Below are 27,627 nucleotides of genomic sequence, written 5' to 3'. Positions count from 1 at the left end.
AGGGCTAGAATTGCAGGCTGCCAGGATAGCCTGACTTTTCCATGCCTCCTGGGGATTGGAACTCTGGTTCTCATGCTTGAGAGGAAAGCATTTTACCCACCGAGCTGTCTCCTCAACCCGACACAGGGTAGATCTCAGCCATTTCATTCCTAGAACTGTGGAAGGAACCCCTCAAACACGTGGGAGATGCACATGCTCAATAAACACATCTCTGCATCCTCTCGTCCTCTCGTGCTGCTAAGGCCCAGACAGTGGTGCCTTGGGCCCGGCCAAGCTCAGGAAGCAGCACGGGGAAGAGGCATCTGAGCTGAGATCCATGAAACCTGGGAATGAACTGGTAGTGGGAAAGACCAGTGAGGCGAAGGGGCGTGGGGCATGGTCAGAGCGAAAGTCTAGAAGTCACTAGCCTCTGCCTGTTGGGGATCCCAGGTACTGGCTGCTGCAGGGGCCAGATAAATCTCAGGGAGTGGGGCTGAGGCTGGGGGGATAGGAGAGGTCATCAGGAGGGTGTTTCAGACATGGCCCTGGCAGGAAGGTGGGGTGAGCTGGTCTGAGAAGCTGCTCCAGTGGCCAGGAAGCGATGGCTAATGCTGGGCAGGGCAGAGGGAGGGAGGAGGTACCCATGAGTCCAGGTCTGAGAGTCATCGGCATTAGCTTTAAAACACTGAGGGCCTCAGCACTGAGATCCCAGAGCAGGGGCCCTCCCTCTTTCCTGGCCTCACCTGCAATGTTTCTATTTCTGTCCCGGGGACAGCAGTTGTAGCTGCCTTCTTCTACACTGTGTTTCTGGCATGGAGCCTACAAGCCTGGTTACTTCAGAGGCGAGGGGCATGTGGCAGGGTATTCTTATCCACAAGGGCATTAGTACAGGATCTCACGCCATGGTCTCTGTCAGGCCTGGGATCTGACAAGGACGGGGCAGCCATGTGAAGAAATGTCAGTGAATGGGAGAAGGCCCAAAGGGACAGGATGGACATACAGGGGTGGGTCTTTCTCTTGCTGGATGTTTTCTGGACCTCGGTGTGTGGATATGGAGATCTGTATGTATTCCCAGGAGAACACGTATGCACACATGTGAGTGCATGTAGATGGGTGTGCATGGGAGGAAATGTGTATATGTTATGTCACGGTGTCTGTCCCTCATGGGAGCATCTGTGGAACCTGGGCCACCCTGGATGGCCGTGTACAGAGCTTGTTAAGTGGCTTGGGACTAAGGTGGCTACTCCATGGCCCAAGCAGCAGCTTGCCTGTTCTCTGGAGAAGGGCAAGGGTCAGTCTTAAGCCCAACATCCCTGTGTTTCTGGAAGTTCCAATTACCGAGGCTCTGTGCACAGATAGCCAATGGAGGCTGTAGGTCTTTCCACAGGACCTTCTAACAGCTAATGGCCCCCCTGGGAACCCTCAGAAGCCTGCTCAGCTGACAGTCACCTCTCCCAGAGTCCAGCATTGTGGAGATGCTGAGGGCACGAGCCCCCAGGAGCCAAAATACCACCAGGCTGAGTAAACAGCTATGTTCCTGGGGAAAAAAAAAACCCCTTAGGATAAACAACTCTCCCTGTCTTCCTTTCCTCCCCCCCTCTCTCCCTCTCTTCCTCATCCTCTTCCTTCTCCTCCTCATTCCCTCTCCTTTCTTCTCTTCCTCCTTCTCCCCCTCCTTCCCTTTCCTCTTTCTTCTCTTTTTCCTCCATCTCTGCCTCTTCCTTTTTATTTTGAGACAGGATTTCTCTACATAGTCCTGGCTTTCCTGGAACTTAGTAGACCAGGCTGTCCTTGAATTCACAGAGTTCCTTCTGCCTCTGCCTCCTGAATGCTGGGATCAAAGGTGCGTACCACCACACCTGGCTTGAACTCACCTTCTTAAGTAAACTCCAGGAATGCATGGCGGTTAGAAAATGGAGATCCCCGAAGTCCAACAACTGAGCCCCTCTTTCTGCAGGAAAGCCTTATTTGTCCCTGGTTGCCCTGTGTTCCATGAGGAGTCACCAGGTAATGTGTGACCTGGAGGGGCCTGGACTCATTAGCTGTGTCCACTTTGGTATGTATTCAGCTGTAGCCTGCAGCTCTCTATTTCACCACTAGGTGGCAAGCTAGAGAGCCAGCCCTGGGCAGCCAAATGATTAGTGATTAATTGGGAAATCAGGGAGGGAGGTTACCAGAACCTTTCTAAAGGTAGTGGAGAATAGAGTCCCAACATGCCCATCCAGAAAGACTCAACTGGAGGTCAGAGAGTATCAGTCCTGTTCTTCACTCTGCTGTGATGTGGGCCTCAGTTTCCCTGCAGGCACAAAGCAGAGGAGCTGAATTAACTGTATGGTTCTCAGCTCTGCACGGGGTTGGTAGAGGACCCAGAAGTCAGGGCTCTCCTCACAGTGTTTTTCAGTATGTCCCTCAGCCCACCCCTGCAGCTTCTTCTTAGCACCAGCCCTGGACAGATATGGGGAAAGAGACAGAGGTTGAGGAGAGAGGCCCTGCCTCTGTCTGTGCCTCACCTCAGTAACCACAGTGTTTCCCTGAGCCCCCTTGGTTGAGTGCTTTCAAAGAGAAAGATTGTTTTTTTACCTCCATTTAGAAGCTTGAGCAGTCACCAGAGAGCATGGAGCCAGTCCATGCTGCAGCTCGATGTTGCATTCCAAGCGAGGCTGTTGCAAGGGAGTCTGCTTGGAGGACTTTGAGCAACCTCCAGGGTCCTAGGCTGGCAGTTGCTGGCTCTGTCACAACTCACCTCCCCACAAGGGATTCTGGGTTGGCCTGGGCTGTCTGAACAGAATGAAGAAGATACTTCAAGATGCCCTTGGATGCAGTGAGAGAAACGTCAGTAGTGCTGCAGGGACCCGAGCTGCAGGTCTCTCCACTGTACTGTCAGCCCCTGGTTCCGGTTCAGCAAACCCTAGCCCCCTTGTCTTGGAATCCTCCGACTAGAAAGCTGAGTTAATCTTACCAACATCTGTCTTGTTGTGTGGCTGAAATGGCATGGTGGGCCTGGAGAACTTCCTGCAGAATGCCGGGCGTCAGAAGTGATGGACAGCTTCTGTGATGAGGACCAGGGGGTCTTGGGGACATCTTAGCAGAGGCTTGTCTTAGAAGAGACTCAGAGGTCTCAGGCCGTGGGCGGGCATCCCTGCAGACAGAGTGCGATACTGCGACATCCTAGGGCTGCTGTGGTAGCTCAGGGAGGGGCATGCTGGGAGGGGTGAGAACTTACCTCTTATCACCTATACTGACTTGTGTTGTTACTGTTACCCACCTCCTCACGTGGCTCTCCATGCACAAAGGACAGGATGGAAATTGGTAGAGTTATCTCCACGCCCTTGTTGGAGGATTCAAAGACAGGAACATAGCAGGAGGGGGCGGCTTACATCTGGAATTTAAAGATAAATGGGCTGAGCCCCTCACAGTCCCACGGGAGCTGTTACTCCATCCTCTGATAAACTATAGGATGTTGGGATTGTGTTGTATCCGCTTTATAGGTGGGGAATTGGAGACTCACTTTGTGGAGTGCTGAGCTCTCTGTTGACTGAGATGAGGCAGTAGCAAGTACAGGGGACGTACCTGCCCTGGTACCCAGGGCTGCTTTGGCCCTTCCTATCCAGATAGGGTCCCAGATGGATCGCTGTCAGGCCGACTGTGTTGAGGGAGAGGAAGACCCAGGGGTCCTTTTTGAAAGAACTTAGGGAGTTTTATTTGGGACAGGGTCTGGGAGAAAGAAAAAATGTGGGTCAGAGCTGACATGGACATTTCGTTTCTTTCTCTGGAGTGTGTGGCTCCTTGGACTCAGGGAAGGCAAGAGGGATGCCGTGAGCTGACCATCTCTGGATGCATCTGGGATTCCAAGGTTTCCTGTCCTTGGTCCATATGAACTCTCTCCTCTTGGGGTACAAAAGCCTGCGGGAGGGAGAGAGATGAGGCAGGGGCCCTACTGCCAAGAGCTGCTGTCTTCTTTGAAGAGGAGGGTGGAGAACACTTGGCCAGATGTCTGGTGGGAGCCCAAAGGGATCATAGGATGTGCTGGGAGTGGGGTCAGGGCAGTCAGTTCAGGGTCAAGGGCTGAGTCGCACTCTAGGAATCCTGAAGAAGGTTGGGTAGGACACAGGCAGTAAGAATAGGTCAGTGTATTGGCCTCTTGACTGCTCTTTATCTGAAGTACGATTGCCTGGGGTCGCTACACCAGGCTTCGAGCTAGGTACAGGCTTAAAGCAAAGATTCGTGCATAACCCCCGCATTGCTGACTGACACCTGAGCCCCAGGCGCTGGGCCAGGGCCCAGGGTCAGGGCTAAGGAGACTCACAGAGGAAGGGTGATGGGACCTCAGAATGATGAGGGTTGTTTGGGACACTGTGGGTGGGCACACGCTGCTCTGGGGGAGGGCCTTGGGGCCTGTGGGATGAAGAAGGCGGGGTGCTCTGTGACTTGGTGTCTGCCTTCAACCTGCAGGCCCCTTCCCGGCCGGGCTGGTGCCAGCAATTGTGACCCTGGCAGTCCGACCGTCTGCTGCCTGGCCCGGCCTCCTAGCCCCCGTTGTGCCTCTGATTAGTTGGCTTGGCAGTGGCAGGGCAGCAGACGGCTTCTCCTTGCGCTCAGCACCTTCCTCTCCTGGCTGCTCGGTGCTCTCGGCCAACCTGGCCAGATCAGAAAGTATGCAACCTTGGGGGCCGGGCCCCAGCCGTGGCACACCTTTCTCCCTCTGCTGTCCCCCCACCCCGGCAATGGGGTGTGCCCCTGGCTGAGGCTGGCACATGTCCTGTGATTTCTGCTTGAACTGGCCTGGCAGAGTGGCCGAGCTAATCTGGCCTGACAGCCCCTGTCTGTGGAGCACCTTGGGCCTGGAGAGGAGATGCCGGCTAGGAAGTGAGCCTCCCTCTTGCCATCTCGTCCGTGGCCACCAAGGGACCTTCCAGATTCTCTTGCAGTGGAGGACCTGCTCCAGGGGTCTCCATCTCTTAGGGTTGGGGTGGAGCTGTTACAGTCATTTCCCTGCCTGGAACCTGCCACTATGGTACCAGTTTTGATGCCATCTAGACCATCTATCCTGAAGCTACTTATGTCACACTCCTGGACCAGACCCTTCTCTCCTGAGCCCAGTGGTGGGCTGGGGAGGACTGGGGGGGGGGCGAGGCAGGGAGGAAGTGGGCGTGGCTTGTCTCTTAAAGGAACAGAGCAGAACATTACACAGGGAGCTTTGTCTTTTTAAAAATTTAATTATTTTATTTTAATTAATTAGTTAATTAACTTTTTTTTGGGGGGGGTGAGGTTTCAAGACAGGGTTTTTCTGTAGCTTTGGAGCCTGTCCTGGAACTAGCTCTTGTAGACCAGCCTGGCCTTGAACTCACGGAGATCCGCCTGCCTCTGCCTCCCGAGTGCTGGGATTAAAAGCATGCACCACCACCACCTGGCTTAGTTAATTAACTTTTGAGATAGGGTTTTCCTCTGTAGCTCAGGCCGGCCTAAAATTTGAGGCACTGTTCTTCCCCTCAGTCACCCTAGGCAGAGGAATTACAAATATTTTTCACCAATCCAACCTCATCTATTTTGATTTTTTTTTTAAAGCTGATGAGTCCATGGGGCCCAGAGCAGTGTATGGTGGTGGCAGGCTTCTTGTGTAGTAGCTGTGGAGGGGGAACATCTGTTTACCTATCACTCTTTCATTAAATATCTATTTACTTTTGTCCGTATGGGTCTTTTGTTTGCATGTATGTCTGTGCACTGTGTGTGTGCCGGATGCCCAGAAAGGCCAGAGTGGACATCAGATCCCGTGGAACTGGAGTTTCAGATGGTTCTGACCTCGTATGTGGGTTCCGGGTCCTCTGGAAAAGCAGTCAGTGTCCTTAACTGCTGAGTCATCTGTCCAGCCCCCACCATTATTAGTCTTTCATCCTTTGCCCTGTTGTCTCCGGGAGGGGCTGTTGCTCTGGGCAGGATCCGGGCAGGACTGGGGAATGTGGGCCTTGCATGCAGACTTGCCTGGGTCCCCAAGCTAGATCCAGAGCAGAGGAGGACTGAGCCTAGAGAAGTCATTCAGGGTGGTACGCGTTTTGACGGAGGAGGAGTGGGCTCAAGTCAGGTATCAGCCCATTCCCAGGACAGAGAGAACCAGAGGAGTGAGATGCCCTTCTGAGTATGTGCTGGTCAGGAGGGAAGCAGGAAAATGGGGTCTGTGGTGGCATGGGCCAGGCCTGCTTCCAGGAGTGAACCCACAGCCATCCTCATAGGAACGTTTGGAATGGGCTGTGGGCTGAGCTGTAGAAGATGTGTGTGCCTCTTTTCGTGTGCGCGTGCGCCTCTGTGTGTGTGTGTGTGTGTGTGTGTGTGTGTATGTATGTATATATACAAGCTCTCAGATCAAATATATGTGCACACATGGGACCGCCTGCCTATAAATGAGGCTCCTACAGCCACTGTGGCCCCAGAGGCAAACACCCAGCTGGGACTAGAACTTCACTCTTCATCCGGTCTGTGCTGGGTGCCACCAGGGATGATCTACATCAGATGTCCTGTATCCTCTGTCTCTTACTGACGGGGGAACAGGTCCTTAGCTACACTCTTGGGGCCAATGTCTCCATCAAGGGCCACTTGGCTCCTGATCCAGGCTGATCGCACCCAAAGTAAGCCCAGCCTAAGAGAGGGAGATTGGGATTGGGAGGGGGCAGCAATGCTAGAGGATGGGCACTTTTGACCAGGTATGGCGAGAACCCAGGAAGGCTGCCTGGAGGAGGAGAAAGCATGTCGAGAGAGAGAAGTCCCATGCACCTACCCTTCCCTCAGCCCCCCTTTCCCATGTCTTCTTACCCAGGTCCCCCTTCTCTGTCTTCATTTCTTTCTGCTTTCCTGTTTATGTCTCTGTTTTCGCTTCTTCCCACCTCTTCTTTTTCATGTGCCTGGCACTAGGGCACTGGAGGAAGAGCATCAGTGTCCTGCTAGTCTTGGCTACTTACTACACCGAGTGTGTAAAGGAAGGCTTATCCAGGCTCCTCAGGGCCTTGCCTGGCTCCTAATCCTGTAGTCTCAATTCCCTGGGCAGCCATGGATGAATTCAATTTGTGCTAAATCCATAATTACCTAATTACACCTTGCCTCTGTAGCCCTGGGACTCCCCAGGCCCTGGAGAGCCCTGGGAGGGAAGCTGGGCCCCTGGGCAGAGGGGAACGGAGGGAAAGGGCTGCTCGTCAGGGAACGGAACCGGCAGCTCAGAATCTCAATATCCTGGAGAACAAGGGAAATGTAATTAATTGAGCAACAAAGGCCACCCTTGGGAGCAGCCAGGAGTAGTTAGGCTGGCGTAGTGCTAGTGAGTGGCGGAGTGAGGGGAGCCTGTGGCCTCCTCAGGGTAGTTCTGGTCCAGCCTTCTCTCCATCAGCTGCCTCTGCGTGGACCCTAGGACTTCATTTCCCAGAGTCCAGGGCGACTCAAGAGCTGTGCCTGCTCCGAGATCTGCTGATGACAGTGGCCCAGGCCTCTACAGTAACCCCAGGCCTGTCTCCAGACAGCTCTGCATGTTCACAAGCTATACTTCCTCTAACCCCCCCCCCCCGATTCTTCACATCCTGTAGGGCCCAGCCCTACTGCATCCCCCCTACAAACGTGTCCTTGGCGGTGGTCCTTTTGCTCAACACTGCTGTCCCTGACCCCTGCTGCTGGGCTGTGAGCTCTGAGGGGGAATTCTCAGCATTGCGGTGACAATCTACTGCTTGATAAATGCATGCCTGCATGCATGCATGCATGGATGAATGATTGCAGTCCCAGAAAGGCCTGAAGTTGGCTGACTAGAGTCCTTTGGTCTGTTTTGGGGAGCCTGCGGTAACCTGTTTTTTTTTTTTGTCTCCCCTAGTATGTACCCCTTGTTCCCATGTTAGGGGGTGGATGTAAGGCAATGGGGTGCTGAGCCTTGGCCCTGACTGTTCTCAGCTGGATGATGCAGCCTGCCAGGGAGCCCCGTTGCTTTTCCTGAGTGGACTCTGACCTAGATTTGAGGGGAGGAAAGATGGGGGTGGACATTAATTATTGATTGGAAATCCCTCCACGCTGAGTGCGTGATGCAAATCCACGATAATTATCCTCATTAATAACCACCTCAGCATCACACTGGGGTAAATCACAATCCAACAGGACCAGCTCTCCTACTTGTCGTCATTACCCCTCCCCCTCCAGCCTTCCTCTCTTTTCCAGTCCTGTTCACGAGCAGGCATCCAACAGACATTGATGACGCTTATCTTGTGGGTTAGGCCCCGATGGCTTCTGGGAACACTGAGGCGATTCAGACACAGACCCTGTCCCCAGGAATTTACAGCCTAGTAGACAGGACAGGAAGGCAGACAGATAAATATTCCTTAGGGTCAAATGTTGATTCAAATAAGCCCTCTCAGGGTTGTGTAGCATACAAACTTAACTGTACAAGGCAGCCTAGGCTAGGAGCTGCGGAGATTGCCTGGAGCAGGGGAGTAGAGGGTTGGGCGAGAAAAGGTCTGGACAGCTTTGCAGAATGAGATGTCTCAGGGCTGGCTATGGTGGATGAATAGGTGTTTGATAGGGTACTTCAAGAAGAGCCATCAGTAGAGGTGAGAGGATTGGTCATAGGAGGAGGGCTAGACTCAGTATCGGGCAACAGCTTGAATTCACATCCTTCTGTTTCTTAGCAATGGGTCTCCAGCGGGTTCTTTGAACCTCCTGTACGAAGCAGAAACACTATTGCCAGCCTCAAGCGGTTACTGTGAAGGCTGAAGGAGAGCCTGAACAGACTCTCCATGTGCTCTAACTGTGCTAAACGTGCTCTTGTGCACAGCCCCACGACAGCACTCGTCACCTGAAAGAGGGCTCCATAAATGTCTGCTGCTTCACCCAGGATCTCATGGAAGTGCGTCAGGGCCCAGAGCCATTTTCCTGACTTTGTGGGTGCTGGGGCAGATATGGACGAGTGAGGTCCTCCGGTCATCCCATCAGGAGCAGGAGACTCCATCTCTCCTCCAAACACCCCTCAGCTTTTTCACCTGTTCTCTTGGCTTCTCTGATGCCTCCTTCTCTGCCGTTCCTCTCCCAGGCATGCGGATCCTGGTGAACCTCCTGCTCGACACGCTGCCCATGCTGGGAAATGTGCTCCTGCTCTGTTTCTTCGTCTTCTTCATCTTCGGCATCATTGGCGTGCAGCTGTGGGCAGGCTTGCTGCGGAACCGCTGCTTCCTGGAGGAGAACTTCACCATGTGAGTTCCCTACCCTGTCTGAATTATGCTTCTTACTGCGGTGATCAGACACTGAAACCAGAAGCGCCTTGGAGGGGAAAGGGTTTGTCTCATCTTACAGCTCGTAGTCCATCATCCAGGGAAGTCAGGACAGGAAGTAGGTACCTTTGGCAGGAGCTGATGCAGAGGCTATGGAGGGCTGCCGCTTACTGGCTTGCTCCTCATGGCTTGCTCAGCCTGCTTTCTAATAGAATTCAGTACCGCCAGCCCGGGAGTGGTAGGCTCCACACTGAGTCCTCCCACAGAGTCCTCCCACATCAGTCATCAGTAGAAAACGTCCTACAGATCTGCCGACAAGCCAATCCGATGGAAACATTTTCTCATTAAGATTCCCTCTTCTCAGAAGACCCTAGCTTGTGTCAAGGTGCTATAAAAAACTAGCCAGCACCCCCCACTTCTACCCTCATCCCCAACCTGCTCTACTCCTGTTGACTCTGACCCACCTCTTACTAACTCATTTGCTAACTGAGAATCAGGCCAGCAAAATAGGAATGGCCAGTTTGGGAAGGCTGGATAGGAAGAGAGAGGGAGGCCTGAATATTGAAAAGGATAGAAAGTTTCAGAGCCCAGAACCCAAGGAGGTGTGTGTGTTGTGTGTGTGTATGTGTGTGTTGTGCGTGTGTGTTGTGTGAGTGTTGTGTGTGTGTTGTGTGTTGTGTGTGTGTTGTGTGCCACCACAGGATCAACTCACAACCTGCTGCTGGGTCCAGAGTGGGAGCCAGGTACCCCCAAGGCAGAATGTCAATATCTGCTTAAAAGACAGGTTTAATTTCTGAAAGCGATGTCTTTAGAATCCCTTCTTTCTAAGTGATGAGGGCTACCCAGTGCATGTGCACGCCCTATGTGATTGGAAGAAAGCTTTCCACAAGCCATTGGGCTGCTGCTGTGTGCCAGGCTCCAGGGAGGCTGAAATGAAATAGCAACCATGTCTGTTTTATCCTGGCAGATGTACCCAGGGTCTGCCCTTAGTTGAGCTAGGGCACCCATGGGGAGCATCAGGCTAGGGTTTGGTTGCTCAGGCTCTTCTGGATGTGTGGTGTAGGGACACTGCCTAAGTTGGGATCAGTCTCCCTTTTCAGGGTTCGGAATGTTAGGTGTAATGCGATGTAACGGGAGGTAAAAGTTGGGTAGGGACATTGCTGTGCTGTGGGGAATGGTGGGGTACCTGGGTAGGCCAGGGAAGGGACACCTTGCTGGGTGAGGGCCCCATGGATAGTGGAAGAGGGCCTTTTCCACTTCTGTGAGCGCTCAACAGAGACCAGTAGTCAGGGGCAGGAAGCGGGGAAGGCCTTCACAGAGTAGCATGTGTGTGACCTCTTGGCGTTGAGTGTTGGTAGCACATCCATGCCCCGTCCTGTCCCATGTGGATCTTTTACAGCATTCTGTGACTGGCCCTGTCATGTCACAGACATGCTCAGCCTTCATGTCACCTTCTGCCGGAGGATCACTTTCTCTTCCCCAAGCAGTGGACACACTCTCTGCTAAGCTTCCGTGTTGGCTGATCTTCTCTTGCAATGGTCCCATTTGTCAGCTTGAGGATTTGGGAAGTCTCTGGAGCAGTTGCATACTTGGTCTTGGGGGGACCCTCGGATGTGAGTTCTCCCCAAGACCAGGAATCGTTGGTCCTCACTGTTTTCTCAGGACCTGGAACAGAGGCCTAATTTCTTCACTATGAATGAATGAGGGACTAATTAGATGATAGCATGAATGAGATCGCGAATGAATGAATGGATGGATGGAGGGTGAATGAGTGAATGCGAACACTGCACAGCGGCGGGCTGGGAAGAAGGCTGGTTCTCCTTGGCTTTGCAGCAGGAGAGTCTATGTGCTGGTTGGAGGTTGGCTGTTTCCTTGTCCTGTCCAGACCCTGAGAAGTGGCTTCAGCCCTGCTTTGGCTAAGATGGGGGAAGATGGGGGCACAGAGCTGTGGACGTGCCTGGGCCTCAGTGTTAAGGGGCCCAGTGTGTAGCTGGTCCATCTGGAAGAGGAGTTCCAAATATGAGTGGAGCGAGGGGACCATAGGGCAAGGCTGGGGGACTCTCCTGAGCTCTGAGAGCTCATGCTCTCAGGACAGGGGGCCTTGACTTACAGGCCTCACTGGTAGAGGCTGACCGTACTTCAGGCTTGGGAAGAGAGCAAGGCCAAGGGTGTGACAGAGCCTTCCATCACTGCTGTGCAGGTGGGGACTGAAGCAATGGAGTCAGGACTTCAGGGTCAAATTCTGCTTCTGCCACCTGCTAGCCATGTGGCTTCGGCAACTTCGTACCTCAGTGTCTCTACCGCAGAGTTGTTTTGGGAATGCCTCAAATTAGAAAATGTGGAATGCTAGGATGGTGTCTGACCTCACAAAGCACTGAGTAGGAGTGAGCCATGTATGACGTCATGTGTGTTCCTCCAGCCTGGGAAGTTCTGTGTGTATGCGCGCACACACACACACACGTGTGCGTGTGCATGACTGTTTATTTATTGGGAATGGCACCTGCAATCCTGGGTGTGTGAGCTCACCTCAGTCTGGTGCCACAGATATGGATGGCAGCCCTAACTAAATGAGCACTGAGTGACAGGATGGGCCCGGATCTGGTCTTGGAGAAAGACAGCTGGTGTTCATGGGTTTCTTGGTACACACTGGACACTGTGCTCATCAGGACCAGTTCGGTTTTCTTCCAACATCCTGTGCGAAAAGCAGATTATCCTTATCTGCTGGCTTGTGGGAACGTGTTTATGGCCAGTACACACATGTGTACACATGTGTAGAGGCCAGAGGCCAATGTTTGGGGGTCTCCTTGATTGTGCTCCACCTTATTCTATTTTATTTTGAGACAGAGTCTCTCACTGAAACTAGAATCGATTGATTTGGCCGGATGAGCTGGCCCGCAGACTCTGGGACCCTCACGTGTAACCTCCCTGGCACTGGGGTTATAGGCACAAATCACCATGACTGGTTTATATGAAGGCGGTGGGGATCTGAACTCAGGTCCTTATGCAAAGCAAGCGCTTGGCGAGCTAAGGCTGGCAGCAGCAGAGCCCTGAGAACCCCAGGAGAGGGGCTCAGCCACGCCACAGAGGAAGGAGGGCTGGGGGTGGGCAAGTGTGGGATCGGGGCTGGGCTGTCCATGCTATTGACTGGTTATCTGAACTGGTATCTGGGTGTAGGCTGGCCTCTGGCACAACTGCCCTGGGGTTTCTGAATTCATGGAGTAGGGCTGGCAGAAGAGCACCAGGGGGAAGACTGACAGGAGGGTCTTCAGTAATGGCAAGTGGTCATCACCTACAGATGGGGGTGAGCTCATCACTCCTCAATGCTAGCTGCACTGATCCCCGAGTCCTAGATCTCCCGAGTCTCTCCATCCATCACTTGTAGAGCCAGGGACACCACCTCCCGTCTGGGTTGATGTCCACAGTGAACTGGAAACCTTGAAGAATTGTGACTTTAAGATGTCTTTCGGTTTGCAGGAGTGATTAAATCCAAAAAAAGAACAGACTGAAGCAAAAACTTTGCTATACACACATCCACCAGAGAACTCAAATCCAGGACATAAAAAGAATGACTATACGCCGCTAAGAAAGCAAAGAGGATCCAATTAAAAATGGCCCAAAAGACCTTACCAGAGACCTCTCAAGGGGCTGCAGGAGTGGCGGATGAGTAGTTGGAGAGGCCCTTCTCCTTCCAGGTCTTAAGGGGGTTGTAATTGAAATGACAGCGAGGTACCACAGTACCCCACCAGGATGGTTTAAATGAGAAGGACCATTATTGCCACAGACACAGAGCAAGCGATGGATGTTCTGCTGTGTTCAGGGAGCTCTTGGTGGATCATCAGGGTGGTTTCAGGATGCATTGTGAAAGGCTGGACAGACCCAGTGCTAAACACACTCTTGGATTGCCAGGTGGTACCCAGGGGCTTTACTCAGAAGAAAGGCTTGCTGGATAGGGCCAATGGGGTAGCTCTACTGGCAGAGCATTCTCTTAGCATGCATGAGGCTCCAGGGTTCAGCATTCAGCACTACAAAGAAAAAAGAAAATTACAGCCATTGAGCGTTAGCTGGGAGTGGTAGCTCACACCTGCAGTTCCTGTGTTTATGATGCTTTGGCAGAAAGACCTTAGGAAGTCAGTCACCTTTGCTTACAAATACCCCCCCCCCCATGTACATGTGCGTACACACACACACACAGAGAGAGAGAGAGAGAGAGAGAGAGAGAGAGAGAGAGATGACTTGTGCCCACTCAAGCATGTGGACAAGAGTAGTTCTGAATCATAAGGGCCCCATACCCAGAAATGACCCAAATTGACAGTTGGATAAGTAATAGCAGTGTGCTCGCTCACGCAGTGAACACACTCATAGGTAAGAGTCCCAAGGAGCGGCTGTTCAACTCTGTCTGCTAATGGTGTTTTTGAGCAGCAAAAACTCGGCCCCCAATCCCCTTCAGTTTTCTAATGTATTGAACTAATCTCAGAGCCTGAGTTCAGAAAAAAACATTCTCAAAAGATTTCTGGCTTCATCTTTCAGTCTGGCCTACTCTATCACAAAGAATTTTGCTTGTGGCGCATGATGGGTGCGGTGACGTCAAGGGTGATTTGTTTAATGCGTATTCAGCCTTCCCAGAACCACGTGGGGGCATGGTCCGGCCATTCTGCAGGGGAATAAGGTGATGTTTGTATTGGAAGCAGGTGGTCGTGAACCTTTGCGGGGTTGGTTGTGACATTTTGATTGTTAAAGGACGTTGATGAATTGCCTTCCACAGGGGTGGTGCAGTTTACGCTCTCACCAACGGTGTGAGTGCCTGTTTACGTTTTTCACACTTTGGTACAGAACCTCGGGGTGACCATTCATATGAGAGGAGACAATGTTGGTGTTATTTCTGTTTGTTATTTTTTTGTTTTCGCTTTTGTTTTATTAGACAGGGTGTCTCCGTATCCTTGGCTGTCCTGGAACTTGCTATGTTGACCAACCAGCCTTGAACTTACATAGATCCTCCTGCCTCTGCCTCCTGAGTGCTGAGATTAAAGACATGCGCCATTGCTACCCTAAACTTGATTGTTTTTTTCTCCTTTCTTCCTTCCTTCCTTCCTTCCTTCCTTCCTTCCTTCCTTCCTTCCTTCCTTCCTTCCCTTTTGTCTTTAATTAAATTAGATTAATATTTTTTTTGACATAGCGTTTCCAAACAGGTGTACTGACATGTACCTATGATCTCAGCACTCAGGAGGCAGAAATCACAGGATCTAGAGTTTAAAGTCATTGTTAGCTGTACAGAAAGTTCAAGGACAGCGTGGGCTACATGAGACCTGTCTCAAGCAACCAGCCAACCAACCAGCCAATCAAGAAAAGAAAGCATCTTGTCATTCAGTTCAGGCTGACCATGAACTTAACACTTATCCTAGGCTAGCCCCCAACTCATAATCCTCCTGCCTCAGCCTCCTGAGTGCTGACTTTTGTGTTTGCCTTAAGACACATCTCTGTCTCTGGGTGTTGTGGTCTCCACTAAGGCCCCTGTTTTATAGAACAGCACATTAGACTCATTACTTGTCTCAGAGTCCTCCAGTTTCCACTTACCTTTTTACTTTGAAACCCTGTCTGGATGGTTTTTCCTTGAACCGTCTAGCTGGGTTCCATAGTTAAGATCACAATGGGATATCATTTGTGATTGTGTGGTGGGCCAAGCTTATGACCAAGTATCATAGATGAGTTAATCCAGGCTCAGGGGTGGAAGAGATCAGACCAGGGCCACACACTCCCTCATCTGCTGGTCAGCAAAATGTAGTGGCTGCTAGCTGAGTTCTTTCTCTGTCCTTTCCAAACACGGTGGCCTGGGCCAGCCAGGAAGCTGGGTGGCATCTGTTCCAGGCCACTGTGTAGCTCAGGGAGCCCTGACTTAGCTCTGTGGAGGGGAGGATCCTCCGGGGAAGGTTCCTCAGAGGAGAGAATCGTGGAAAGGGATCACAATAGACCCATAGAGACTTTTGTGATTGTAACGGAAGTGGGAGGCTGGGTGGTGGTGGCGCACACCTTTAATCCTAGCACTCGGGAGGCAGAGACAGGCAGATCTCTGTGAGTTTGAGGCCAGCCTGGTCTACAAGAGCTAGTTCCAGGACAGGCTCCATAGCTACAGAGAAACCCTGTCTCGAAAAACAAACAAAAAACCAAAACAAAACAAAAAAAGAAGTGAGAAAGAGTGTCTCAGGAAGGGACTACATGTTCCTGAGCCCGGAGGCGGTAATGGGGCCTTATATCAGTCTTGCCACAGCATGGCCTTTCTTTACCTGGTACACCTGGAAGTGACTCTCCCCTGTCGTTCTTTGATTGCTTTTTTTCTATGGCAGACAAGGGGATGTGGCCCTACCCCCTTATTACCAGCCCGAGGAGGATGACGAGATGCCCTTTATCTGCTCCCTGTCGGGGGACAACGGCATCATGGGCTGTCACGAGATTCCCCCACTGAAGGAGCAGGGCCGAGAATGCTGCCTGTCCAAAGATGATGTGTATGACTTTGGGGCGGGGCGCCAAGACCTGAACGCCAGCGGCCTCTGCGTCAACTGGAACCGCTACTACAACGTCTGCCGCACGGGCAATGCCAACCCGCACAAGGGCGCCATCAACTTTGACAACATCGGCTATGCCTGGATTGTGATCTTCCAGGTGAGAACATTCAGGCCCCGGACTGGTCGGCCAGCAGTGGGTGACCTGGCTGGCAGCCTTACTCAGCAGGTAAAGTCTTGAGCTGGACTTGGTCATCCACTCCTTGAGATCTGTCCAACATGCTGGTGGGCTAGGCTTCATCCTGCTCACTTTGCGGGCAGGAAACTCAATGTTTGAAGGAGGAAACCATGCCTGTTGGCCAAGGAGTCTGCGGTGGCTAAATAGCCAATCAAGATTTCTATCCACTTGGGCTCCTCTCTAAACCTTTGTTCCTTACAGATGCCCAAGTGGGTTGGGTCAGAGCAGGGAGTTCTGTTCACAGAGGGCAGAAGCAGGGCATGACTCTGTTGGAAGGTCTGGGCTGAGCCAAAGCAAGGCCCACCGTGCTAAGGAAAGTCTTTGCAAGAGCGGTGACAACTGGGGCAGGCCTGGGCAGAGCATGACTAGCTGGCAGAGAAGATGCTTTCACCCTGGGGCCATTGCACCCATGCAGCCATTGTGCAGACCATTGTGGCTCCTGTACCAACTCCATCTCTGTACTCTTGAGGGAACTAGGCATGGTTCGTTTGGGAAACAGGGGCTGTAGGACATTGGGGGGGGTTGTCTCTGCCTCGGTCTTCTCCTATTCATACTGAATGTACTCTTCATTTTGGTGCACTGTGCTAACAAACCCCTTCCCTTGGGTCCCTGACAAGTAGTCAGTGCCGTGAGTGGGGATGCCAGCCCCTGTGCCGTGAGGCTCCGCTGTCTCCAGAAGGAAGAGGAGAAGGAGAGCAGAGGAGGGCAGGGGGCTCCCACTCTGCTCTGGGAAGGGTCATAACAGAGATTCAGAGCCGGGCGGCAACTGAACTCATGCTCAGCCACTGTGTTTTGGGTCTCTTGGTTGGTCAGCCCAGAGGGTGGAGGCTGCTCAATGCTTTGCCACAAGCGAAGGTAAGGCTGAGCCAGGGAGGCCCCAGTGCTTAGCCCCAGGTGGCTCCTAGTCTCTGAATGGCAGTCAGCTGACCTGTCACACCTCAGCCTCGCTGGGAGCTCTACTGTCAGTGTACGGAAGAAGTCAGTGCGCTTTAAGTGCAGGGTTCTCTGCTTCTCCATCGTGTGGGAGTCCCTGCTCCCCTCCTGCCTGGCAGTGTGATGTTGTAACACCAGTGTCTCTTTGAACCTTGGTTTCTGTATCCATGCTGCCCCCTACCCCAGCCCTTGGGGTGCTCAGGAGGGCCCAGTGTCTTAGACTCCGCCCTCTCCTCATGCTGGCTGCAGGTGATCACGCTGGAAGGCTGGGTGGAGATCATGTACTACGTGATGGATGCACACTCTTTCTACAACTTCATCTACTTCATCCTGCTCATCATAGTAAGTATCAGGGCAAGTTCAGGACCGTGTACCACAGCACTAGGTCTGGGTGGGAGGGAGAGGAGGGGTGGGCTAGGGGAGCCTGGTGAGACAGGAGGCAGCCAGAGGCGTCGGCAATCCGTCTCCAAGGAGGGAATATTTTAAATGCAGCCAAGCAGCCGGTGATTGAAGGGACTCATCAGGGCTGTGGCTGGGAGCATTCATCACTTCCCCTCGCCTTCACTTCTCATCTCTCTACATTAACTTCTGCCCCATTGATTCTGCTTGTCTTTCTCTGCCCCTATCTTCTTCCAGGGCTTTAGCCAGGGGTATAGTTCCAAAATGGAGCTTCCCAGGGGTACCATCTGGTCCCCATTTTTCCTGGGGAAGTCAAGATGCTTTGACTGATGGCATGGACCTCGTTCCTAGGCAAGACATAGGGTGGGAGGTTGGCTTTGGTGGAGCTCTGGGAAAGTCTTTGAACTCTGGATTCTCTGCAGCTCTGTCTGTGGCCAGGTGATGGAGGCAGGGGTCTCTCCGCCCTTCTAGGTTAGCACTTCCTGTCCCTGCTTTCCAATGTCCACCTTGTCCTGCCTGCCTGTGGCTTCTCCCTTAGCATAATCCGCGGAGGCCAGGCCTCTGGGAGAGCTGTATTCGCTCCCCAGCATGAAGGCTGAGTTCTGCAGCTTACTGGTGGTGGGGGAAGGCAAGCTTGGCTCCCAATGAGGAACACCTTGACTGAGGAGTTTGGAGAGACTGGCTGCTGACCAGAGACACACCTGCTGTGATGTAACTCCAGTGGTTTCCTGGGGACCCTGGGGCCTTGGACTCAGGAGAGATCGTGGAGGAAAGAAAGAAGGGCCAGGATTTCATTCTGCTTCACTGGCTATTCAGAAAATTTTCAACAGAACATCCCGGAAAGATGGGCTGAGTTCTAGGGACAGAGCAGGGATCCAGGCCCTGCCCCACTCCAAGGAGCTCATAGTCTGGGAAGGAAGGGCTGACAGGTGACAATGACATATAGAGCCTTAGGTATCATGATAGATGCCCATAAGGCTGGAGGGATGCAGGTGCTCAATCCTCTGCCACAGGAAGCCATTGACTCATGGTATGATTTGAGGCAGGCTACTCACGGACTCTGTGAGACGGGACAGTGACAACACAGTACCCAGGTGATGGGGAGGGTTAGCTGGGACGCGGCTGGGAGCCTGTATACCCTTGGTATCCAGTAACTGATCAGTAAATATGCCCTGATGTTATTGGGGTTGCTTGAGTCTCAAGTGTCCTGTCTCTGGACAGAGGGTACCATCTGCAGGCTGATGGGGGGTCTTCCATCTTCACACACAGCTCCCAGCACTCCTCTGGTTAGGAAAGTCCTGTCCCCACTTTGCTCCAGTTTCAGAGAGGACGAGGGATGCCTGGGTCACCCATGGCAACCACTGCTGGGCAAAGGCTAGGTGGTGACCATACAGGGGGCAGAGTGTAATCTCTCTGGTTCCTGTGTCCCTAACCAGTCCAGGCATGGCAATGCAGCTCTCTGGGAAATGCTATGGAGAAGACGATGGAGCAGAGGACTGCTGGCCATCTCTTTGTCTAAGAGGCAGTCTGTTTTCCAGAGTCCTCTGGGCCAGGAAGTCCTCTTCGCCTTTAGCCCTTCCAGTTGTGTGTAACAGGGAGAGGAAAGAAGGATAAGCCAGTGACTGGGGCAGCCATCTGCATGTACCTGTGGGTGATGTCCCAGGAGGCTGGAGGCCACATCTCTCCTGCCAGGCCAGAGGTGCTCATTCAGGGTTAGTGAGTACCAGGGGAGATGGCTGGTACCAGAATAGTTAGATGGGATACAGTAGGGCTACCCGGCTCCATCTCCCCCCTCCAGCACGCAGCCGAAGTCCATGCCAGTGAGCAGGACTCAGGAGCTTCAGTGACTTGAAGGATTGTGTCTTTCCTCTTGGCTTCAGCATCTCTGTCCTACATGGGTGGATAGGGAGGCCAGGCCTTGGTCCTGATGGGGCCTGGGCTTGGATGCAGTCCTAGTCTGATCTGGGAAGTCACCTAGGCTGTGCCTTCCCCTGCAAGGACTCAGTGATCTTTTCCTGTCCCATCTGTGTCTGTGTTTCTGTCTCTCTGGGCCCCTCCATCTTCCCTGAACCTCTGTCTGTCTGTTTCCACCAACTCTGCCTTCTCCATGTGCCCCCATGCTGCTTCTCTCTCCCTTCCTCCCTCTCGCTGTCTTCCCCCCTTCTCCCCATCTCCTTTCTTTTCTCTCTCTTCTCCTCTCTCCCTCCCATTCTTTCCCCCTTTCTGTCTTTGACTCTCTGTGCTCTGGCTGTCCCTGTCTTGCTGTCTCTCTGCTGTGTATTCTGTCCTCTCTTCTGTGCCTCTGGTCTGTTCGCTCCCCCCTTCCCCATTTTTGCTGTCTCTGGCTTCCTTCTCTGTCTCCTGCTCTTGCTAACCCATTCTCTATCTCTGTCCCCTTTTCCTGTGCCCTCTTGCTGGCTCTACTCCTCTCTTTACTTCCTTGGCCCCACTGTTCCCTCTGCCCCCTGTTCCTGTCCTTTCCTCCTGTTGGTCACAGGTGGGCTCCTTCTTCATGATCAACCTGTGCCTCGTTGTCATAGCGACCCAGTTCTCGGAGACCAAGCAACGGGAGCACCGGCTGATGCTGGAGCAGCGCCAGCGCTACCTGTCCTCCAGCACGGTGGCCAGTTACGCCGAGCCTGGCGATTGCTATGAGGAGATCTTCCAGTATGTCTGTCACATCCTTCGCAAGGCCAAACGCCGTGCCCTGGGCCTCTACCAGGCCGTGCAGAACCGGCGTCAGGCCACAGGCTCGGGGACACAGGCCCCTGCTAAGCCTGGGCCCCATGCCAAGGAGCCCAGCCACCGCAGTAAGTGGCCTTGCCCCTGCAGCTCATATAACATGACCTGGGGAGGGGGGGGTCTCAGAATGGCAATATTACAAGCGGGTCATGCCTATTGGAGCAAGAGGTGTCCATATCAGATGTGGGATCCCAAGGATTCATTTTAGACTCTGGTGTTTCCCTTAGGGCCTATCCAGGACTCATCTGCTCTCCTCATCCCTTGCCCTATTCCCTGTCCGGCCTGTGTGGGGTAGCCCTCTCCCTGGAGAAATTCTCCCAAGTTCTTCAGGCAAACCTGGGTGCCACTCCCTTGAACCTACACTTGAAAGTCAAGTGCACAGTGATTGGTTGGCAGCCTTGTAAGACTAGCCTCCCTCTTGTCACCGCCCACATCATCTCCCACTGTGGCTCCCATGGCTGTTCCCTGCTTACCAGCACACCTGAGTTCCCTGCTTACCAGCACACCTGAGTAATGATGTCAGGCTCCTGGCACATGGGCAGTGCATGCCATGGCACATGGGGCCCCTTGTCCCCATCCTCTGCTCCTGCCTCGTGCTTGAGTGGCGCTGGACTATTTGTGTAAGTCTGGTGTTCAGCTTAGAAAGGATATTCTCGGCTGGGTACGTAGTGCAGTGGCTAGCGTGCTTGCTGAGCACGTGTGAAAGAAAACTCGAGATTCAAGCCCCATGGGGCACGGTGGTAATCCTGGTGCTCGGGACATAGAACTGGAGGATCAGAAGTTCAAGGGCATCCTTAGCTACATAGTGAATTCAAGGTCAGGTTGGTCTACATGAGACCCTGTTGCAAGGAGAGAGAGGGAGAGAGAGAGAGAGAGAGAGAGAGAGAGAGAGAGAGAGTCCTGAGAAGGGGGCAGACTAAAAATGGTGTCTCCAGTTCTGAGAGGGGAAAACCAAGGTCCAGGGAGATGAGGACATCACTTAAGTGGTTTGGCATGTCAACGAAAGGCCCGGCCCCATAGAGTGTCAGAGGTGCTGGGCCTTGCTGAGTGTCTGTCTCCAGCTGCAAATGCACCCAACCCTAAGTGGAGGCCACCCAGGCTACCAGGGGACTCCAGGTTTGGTCCACTTTCTCCCAGCTGGTGCTGAGAAATTGGCAGGCCCCAGGACTGTTCCTTGGAGCAGCTGTGGGGCATGGCATGTCCTGTTCTCCTTAGGAACTTGAACACCACGGGGCTACCCATCTCCTTCTCCAGAGCAATTACTGCCCAGGCCCTGGCTCCATGCTCCCAGCTCTCTCACCCTGCCAGTTAGGGACCAGTGGAGACCAGACAGTTGCCCACTGTCCTCAGATGCTAGCCATCTAGATGTGGTTCCAGGTGACCTGTGGGCTAGACTTGCAAGTGGAGAGGGGAGCTGGGGTCTGGGCAAGGCTAGCTCTTCCTAGGGGTGTGAGTATTAGGAGGGCTTCTTGCTGTTGCCACCACCCTCACCCTGGAACTCTGTGGGGGGAAGCCCTTCACGTTTTTAGTTCCTCCACTCCTCGGGCCTCCAGACCTTCTTTTCCTGAGTCTAGTAGTGATGTGGCTGAGCAGGGCTTTAATTCTCCAAGGCTGGAGCAGAGTGGCTCGGGCATCTGGTTGCTTTGCAGTATTGGAAGCCGGTGTGGAAAAGTGCAGGGGTTCCTGCTCTTCTTTCCCATTAGCGCCCTTTTTCTTTGTCTTATTCAAGCAAAATGTGCTTATGTCACTACGATATAGGAAAGCATAAATAAGAAGCCAGCCAGGCACGGTGGCTCATGCCTTTAATCCCAGTATTTGGGAGGCAGAGGCAGGTAGATCTCTGAGTTTGAGGCCAGCCTGGTCTACAGAATGAGTTCTAGGACAGCCAGGGCTAAACAGAGAAAAAAAAAAAAGAAATAAAAAGAAGAAACCAAACTAGTTAGAGGGAAGCCTCCTGACATCTCTTTGAATTGGCTTACAGATCCAAGGGTAGCCCAGGCGATTCAAGGCTAGCCCAGCATTGAAAGCCTCAGACACTGTCTTAGTTTAGGTTTCTATCGGAGTGAAGAGACACCGTGGCCACATTTAATTGGGGTGACTTGCTTACAGTTCAGAGGTTCAGTCCATTATCATCATGGTGAGGAGCATGGTTGGGAGCACGGCAGACACGCTGCTAGCTACAGCTTGATCAGAAGGCATCAGGAAGTTGACTGAGACACTAGTTGGTATCCTGACCATAGTAAACCTCAAAGCCCGCCTCCACAGTGACACACTTCCTCTAACAAGGCCATTTCCACTCCAACAAAGCCACACCTCCTAATAGTGCCACTCCCTATGAGATTATGGGGGCCACAGACCCCATCTGTTATGATCCTTCCTGCCCCGTCCCCATTTAGCCTGACTTTTGTATGAAGGGAAGTCCTGGGAACCCAGAGAATGAGGTTGCCTCATCTGGGGCTGTGCCTCCTCCCTGAGAACTTCACACAGATGAGCAAAGTGGGGAATGCCAAAGCTACCATAGCTTCCTCTGAGGGGCGTCCACTTTCCATGCAGACCTGTGGTCTCAGATTCTTATAACTGTGCCTGGGAAGGTCCCCTTGGGTGACTGGCCCAAAATCAAGGTCAAAGATGACCAAGAGTTAGCACGGACTGAGGTGAAGACAATCCTCTTGCAACTTTGGTGGGTGGGTCCTCCATCCCTGCTTCTGTACAGGGACAAAGCCCGGGTGGAGATAAAATGTTTTCCCAAGCAGCACCAGGCCCACCAGGCGGACTTCACTTGCTTCAGGCAGTGGCAGCTGGGGACCCGATTTGGACACTAATGCTGCTCTCTGTTTGTTTTTCAGAGCTGTGCCCACGACACAGTCCCCTGGACCCCACGCCCCACACTCTGGTGCAGCCCATCTCTGCTCTTCTGACCTCTGACCCTAGTAGTTGCCCACGCTGCCAGCATGAGGCAGGCAGGCGGCCCTCGGGCCCGGGCAGCACAGACTCAGGCCAGGAAGGCTCTGGCTCTGGTGGCTCCGCGGAGGCTGAAGCCGACGGGGATGGACCCCAGAGCAGTGAGGATGGGGCCTCCTCAGGCTTGGGGAAGGAAGAGAAGCAGGAGGACGGAGCAGCCCGACTGTGTGGTGATGTGTGGAGAGAGACACGAGCCAAGCTGCGGGGCATCGTGGACAGCAAGTACTTCAACAGAGGCATCATGATGGCCATCCTGGTCAACACTGTCAGCATGGGCATCGAGCACCATGAACAGGCCAGTGAGGGTACAGGGCTTGGGCCAGGTGGGGGGTAGGGAGAAGCAGGCCAGTGTGGAGCACTGGGTTCAGGTTGGGCAGGGGTGGAGGGGCACACCCAGGCCAGACTGAGCCCACCACCATATCTATCTCCTTGACCCTGGCTAGGGTGGTCTAATCCTTTCACATGGCTTCAAATCCTTGCCCAAAGCAACACTTGGGGGTAGATGCTCTTGGGTGTCTTTAGAATGAATGGAACTGGGTGGTAGTGGCACACGCCTTTAATCCCAGCACTTGGGAGGCAGAAGCAGGTGGATCTCTGTGAGTTCAAGTCCAGTCTGGGTTACAAGAGCTAGTTCCAGGACAGGCTCAAAGCTACAGAGAAACCCTGTCTCGAAGCCCCCCCCCCCCAAAAAAAAAAGACTGGATGATGAATGTGGTTCATGATGAATGTGGTTCACTGGCAGGATAAGACTTCATGGGTTAGGACCCAACTCAGAGGTTGCCTGCTTCTTTTCCTCCTAAGCTGCCCCAAAGTCTGCAGCTCATAGGGCACTCCTGTCAAATGCTGGCTCCATTTGGAGTAACCCTATTTCCTGGCTCCTGTCCACTAATCTTTTTTGGAGGGTGTGGCTTCCTTGGACTGCTCCTCAGCTTGGTGGGGCACCCCCACTTCCCAGCTGGGAATGCCCAGGCTCACTGACCTGAGGTCCCAGAGATAGCTAGCAGCCCGGCTTGAACCCACCTCCTGTGGCAAGATTGACATCCCAGCAGGAGTTGGATTCTGAGCCCCCCTGGCTATGGTGTCCTCGTCATTCTGCAGAGCCCTCCCCTGTGCCTAGAGGGGGCCACACTCCTCATTTCTCTGCTCATTAGCTCACCAAGCACAGGCTTCATTCAATTTAGTTAAATGTGGCCCCTGGGGCTGCCACCCGACACTCGGTTGGTACTGCAGGTTTGCCAGCTATTCTGACTTAATTAAGAAGATCTTTGGGGAGGGCTGCTGGGTGGGATCTCTGCAGGGAGAAGCTGGTGAGAGGAGAGGACTAAACTTTACCACCTTAAGGCTCTAGACGGTCAGAGCGCAGGGGACCCAGCTGGGCTTACGCTCTTGGGGAAGGTGCTGGGGGAAGAGCTGCTCTCCGGAGCCTGGCTCTGGTGTCTACGCCCTGCTCTACCAGAGGGGGCACTGTCTGTGGCTTGCTGGAACCAGCTGGTGAGCACCAGTTTTCTCACACCTGGGAATGTAGCAAGCAGTTGTCAAATAGTTGCTTGTTTGAGATGGATTCTGGGGAAAGAATTTACACCATGGAACTTGGCCACAAATCAGGATTCTTTCTTGCTGGTGGGTTTATTTGAACCCCATTGGTCTCTGATTTTTGAAGCCTCTCCAAGGCAGCACCACAGCAGAGGCAGCTCTTCCTTTGCCCCCCTGCTTGACTTCGGGCTAGTCACGGTCTCTACATGAGTCTGCTCAGGGTCTTTTCTGACTCACCTCTTGACCCTGCTGTATCCCACTTGAGCAGGCTGACTTCCTTTAAAAAATTGTTTTGAGCTGGCCACAATAGCACACACCTTTAATCCCCGCACTTGGGACGCAGAGGCAGAGAGATCTCTGAATTTGACACCATTCTAGTCTTAAGAGCTTGTTCTAGGACAACCAGGGCTACACAAAAAACCCTGCCTCGAAAAGAAAAAAAAAATCAACCATTTGTTGTTCTTTACCCATCGAGCTACCTTGTCGGGCCCCAAACTTTCTAACTCTGCTGGAGCTTCTCCCATTGGTACAGCAGAAGTCACGTGGTGTGCAGTTGCCTCCTACCTGGAGTCCCCACCTGGTGGAAGAGGCTCCTCCCAAGAGTAGGGTCTACCCAGATCAACCTCAGCCTTGAGATGTCTCCCTCCGAGGCAGATTGTGTACTGGGAACTTAGTAAGCTCTAGGCCTAGAGAGAGCAAGGTGTCCCTGAGTCCTCACAAATATTTTCCAGGCTAGCATCACGGCTTCTTGTTTTCACACTTGGAAGGCCGCTACTCGGGGGCCATATCCTTTATTCATGGTCCAGATTTCAACCTTGGTTCTGCTGCTGACGGACAGTGGCCCTGGGAAAGTCACATGCTTACCTAGCTAGTGCCTCTATCTACAGAAAAGTCAGATACCCTTCCCTCCATACACACACCCAACACACACACACCCAACACACACACACACACCTAACACACACACACCCAACACACACACACCCAACACACACACACACACACACACACACACACACACACACACACAGTGGCCAGGAAGGACAAACATGTGAATTCTGATTGTCTAGTAGGCATTCATGACTCCATGACTACTAGCAGATCTTTTGTTTAAGCTTTCTGCCACCAGCCTGGGTGAGTTTCCCATCCACTGTCTGGAGCCTCAAAAATTAATTAAAGAAGAAGCGAGGAGGAGGAAGCGTTTTTAAACCATGCTTTTTAAAGCAGTACCGAGTGGCAGCCATTGTTCCGCTGAGCTCTGTGCAGAGCCCGCTGGTATTTTTGTTCCTCGCCCTGGGCTCTCAGACATCTCTCTGCGGGAAACTGATCCGCCCCCAGGTTTATTTCGAGCATCCCCCCACTGAGGTGGCCCCACAGTGTGAGGTGGCCCAGGACTGCAGATGGCATGCAAGGAAAAAGGGGAGAGGGTCATGGGTCCTCCTCCCCCCCCCCCCGCCTCCACTGGGCCTTGCACCCCACCCAAGCCTGCAGAGAACTCTGGATACCACTTGTAAGGGGGTAAGTGCTGAGGTCCTGGCTTGTCACCCCTGCCTCTCTAACTATGGGGAGCTCAGTATAGATGCTCATGGCCTATAGCATGGCCACTGCTGCTCAAATAATGGCGGGCCAGCCCTGTGAACAATTTGTTTGTTCAGGCTCTGTATGGCGTGGGTATTCCGTGTAGGGCCTGGCCTGGAGGGACTTCACAGGTGAAAGGAAGTCAGCCAGTTATGGACCTGCCTGTGTTTCATGAAGACAGAGAGAATGACCAACAAGGACCAGGTGTATCTTGATGGCGGAGTACTTGACTAGCATGTCCTGGGTTTAATTCCCAGCACTGAAAAAGAGAAATCCCAGGAGACCCGGGAGACTTGAGAAGCCCACACCCCTTGGGTAGTCTCTGGTTGAGTTGTGGGACCATAAGGAGAGTCAGGTCAACTTGACTGCCAGGCTTCATCTTCACAGAAGTGGGAAGGTGGGGGCAGGTGGGGAAACTGAGGAAGGCAAATAGACTGCCTGGGTGACCTGGCAAGCAGCCAGCAGGACTGGTTCTGGGGTGCAGAGGGCAGCTGTGGATGAGCACAACAAATGTGGGGGCACAGGCCAGGAAGACACTCGGAGGCTTTGGGGTGGCCCTGCCATAGTGTCTCTCTGACTAGACCTGGGCCTCCTCTCAGGCTGGGCAGGGCCACCCCAAAGCCTCATCCTGGCCTCGGTGAAGGCTGGTCAAGGCGGAGAGTGGAAAGCAGAGGTTCTATGGAATGGGCACCAGGAAGGGGTCCCTCCAGCTTAGGGCTGCCCCATCTAGGATGTAGGATCATTTTGGCTTTAGCTCCCAGGGGAATGTGTTCAAGACCTCCCCAGCTGTGGGCAACTCAAAGCTCATTGGGTAGCTCCTATGAAGTAAACATAAACCAGGCTTAGGGTGACTCTGGGAAGAGAATTATGGTATGGTTTGGTGCCTGAAGTTTTAACTCTGTAAGGGTCTCGGGAGAGAGACACTAACAAGGGTTGCAACCAGGGAGGGCGTCCTGGAAGAGATGGCGTTGAGGTGGACAGCCCGTGGGGCAAGCAGGGCTGCTTGTCCACCGAGGGCCTCAAGGACACTTCTACCCTTGTGTAGTGGGGAGCCAGGGAAGGCTTTAAGCAGGGGAATAACACGTGCTGAACAAACTTCTGCTAAAACGTGGCCAGGTGATGGCACTCGGTTCACAGGAGAGGGAGAAGGCACGGCTCCCGAGTGGACTCCATCTTGGCCTGGCCTGACCCTGAGCCTTCACTTCTTTCTGAGCCATGTATTTCCTAACTACTAAATGGGCGCAGTGTGGGCCAGATTGGAACTTAGATGATAGGCACTTAGAAAGTGCTTTGTAGGCCTGCCCCCAGGAGGAACTTAGCTGACACCTGCTGCCATTGTCACCATGGTGATAGACTGGGCTTGAGGGGTTCCTGGACGGTTCAAAGACCCTTGTATGTCCTTTCATCTACCTCTATAGAGGTGTCCAGGAACTGGACAGTCTAGGACCGCTAAGCCCAGCACTAGGCCAGAACGAGCCCCTTGTACCTTCTAGATGCAAGCTGATGTTTCTGGACCACCTGCTCTTCCACAGGGAGCATGTTA

General features: G+C 53.1%; 1 protein-coding gene across 1 annotated transcript in view; it reads left to right on the top strand.

Annotated features, from left to right (window-relative positions):
* The window catches only part of Cacna1i (calcium voltage-gated channel subunit alpha1 I), a 96,526-nt gene that overhangs the window by 37,800 nt on the left and 31,099 nt on the right, over nt 1-27,627 (top strand). Inside the window, exons 5-9 of the mRNA XM_050165686.1 lie at nt 9,029-9,188; nt 15,545-15,860; nt 17,121-17,213; nt 19,768-20,080; nt 22,859-23,268. Of these exons, the coding sequence (XP_050021643.1) occupies nt 9,029-9,188; nt 15,545-15,860; nt 17,121-17,213; nt 19,768-20,080; nt 22,859-23,268 (1,292 nt within the window). The remainder of the gene's footprint in view (nt 1-9,028; nt 9,189-15,544; nt 15,861-17,120; nt 17,214-19,767; nt 20,081-22,858; nt 23,269-27,627) is intronic.

The sequence above is a fragment of the Alexandromys fortis genome, unplaced genomic scaffold, assembly GCF_014885135.2.
Source record: "Alexandromys fortis isolate MF-2015 unplaced genomic scaffold, M_Fortis_MF-2015_v1.1 scaffold_157, whole genome shotgun sequence".
Taxonomy (NCBI): domain Eukaryota; kingdom Metazoa; phylum Chordata; class Mammalia; order Rodentia; family Cricetidae; genus Alexandromys; species Alexandromys fortis.
Note: the sequence above shows the minus strand (reverse complement) of the source record. Positions and strands in the feature narration are given on the sequence as shown.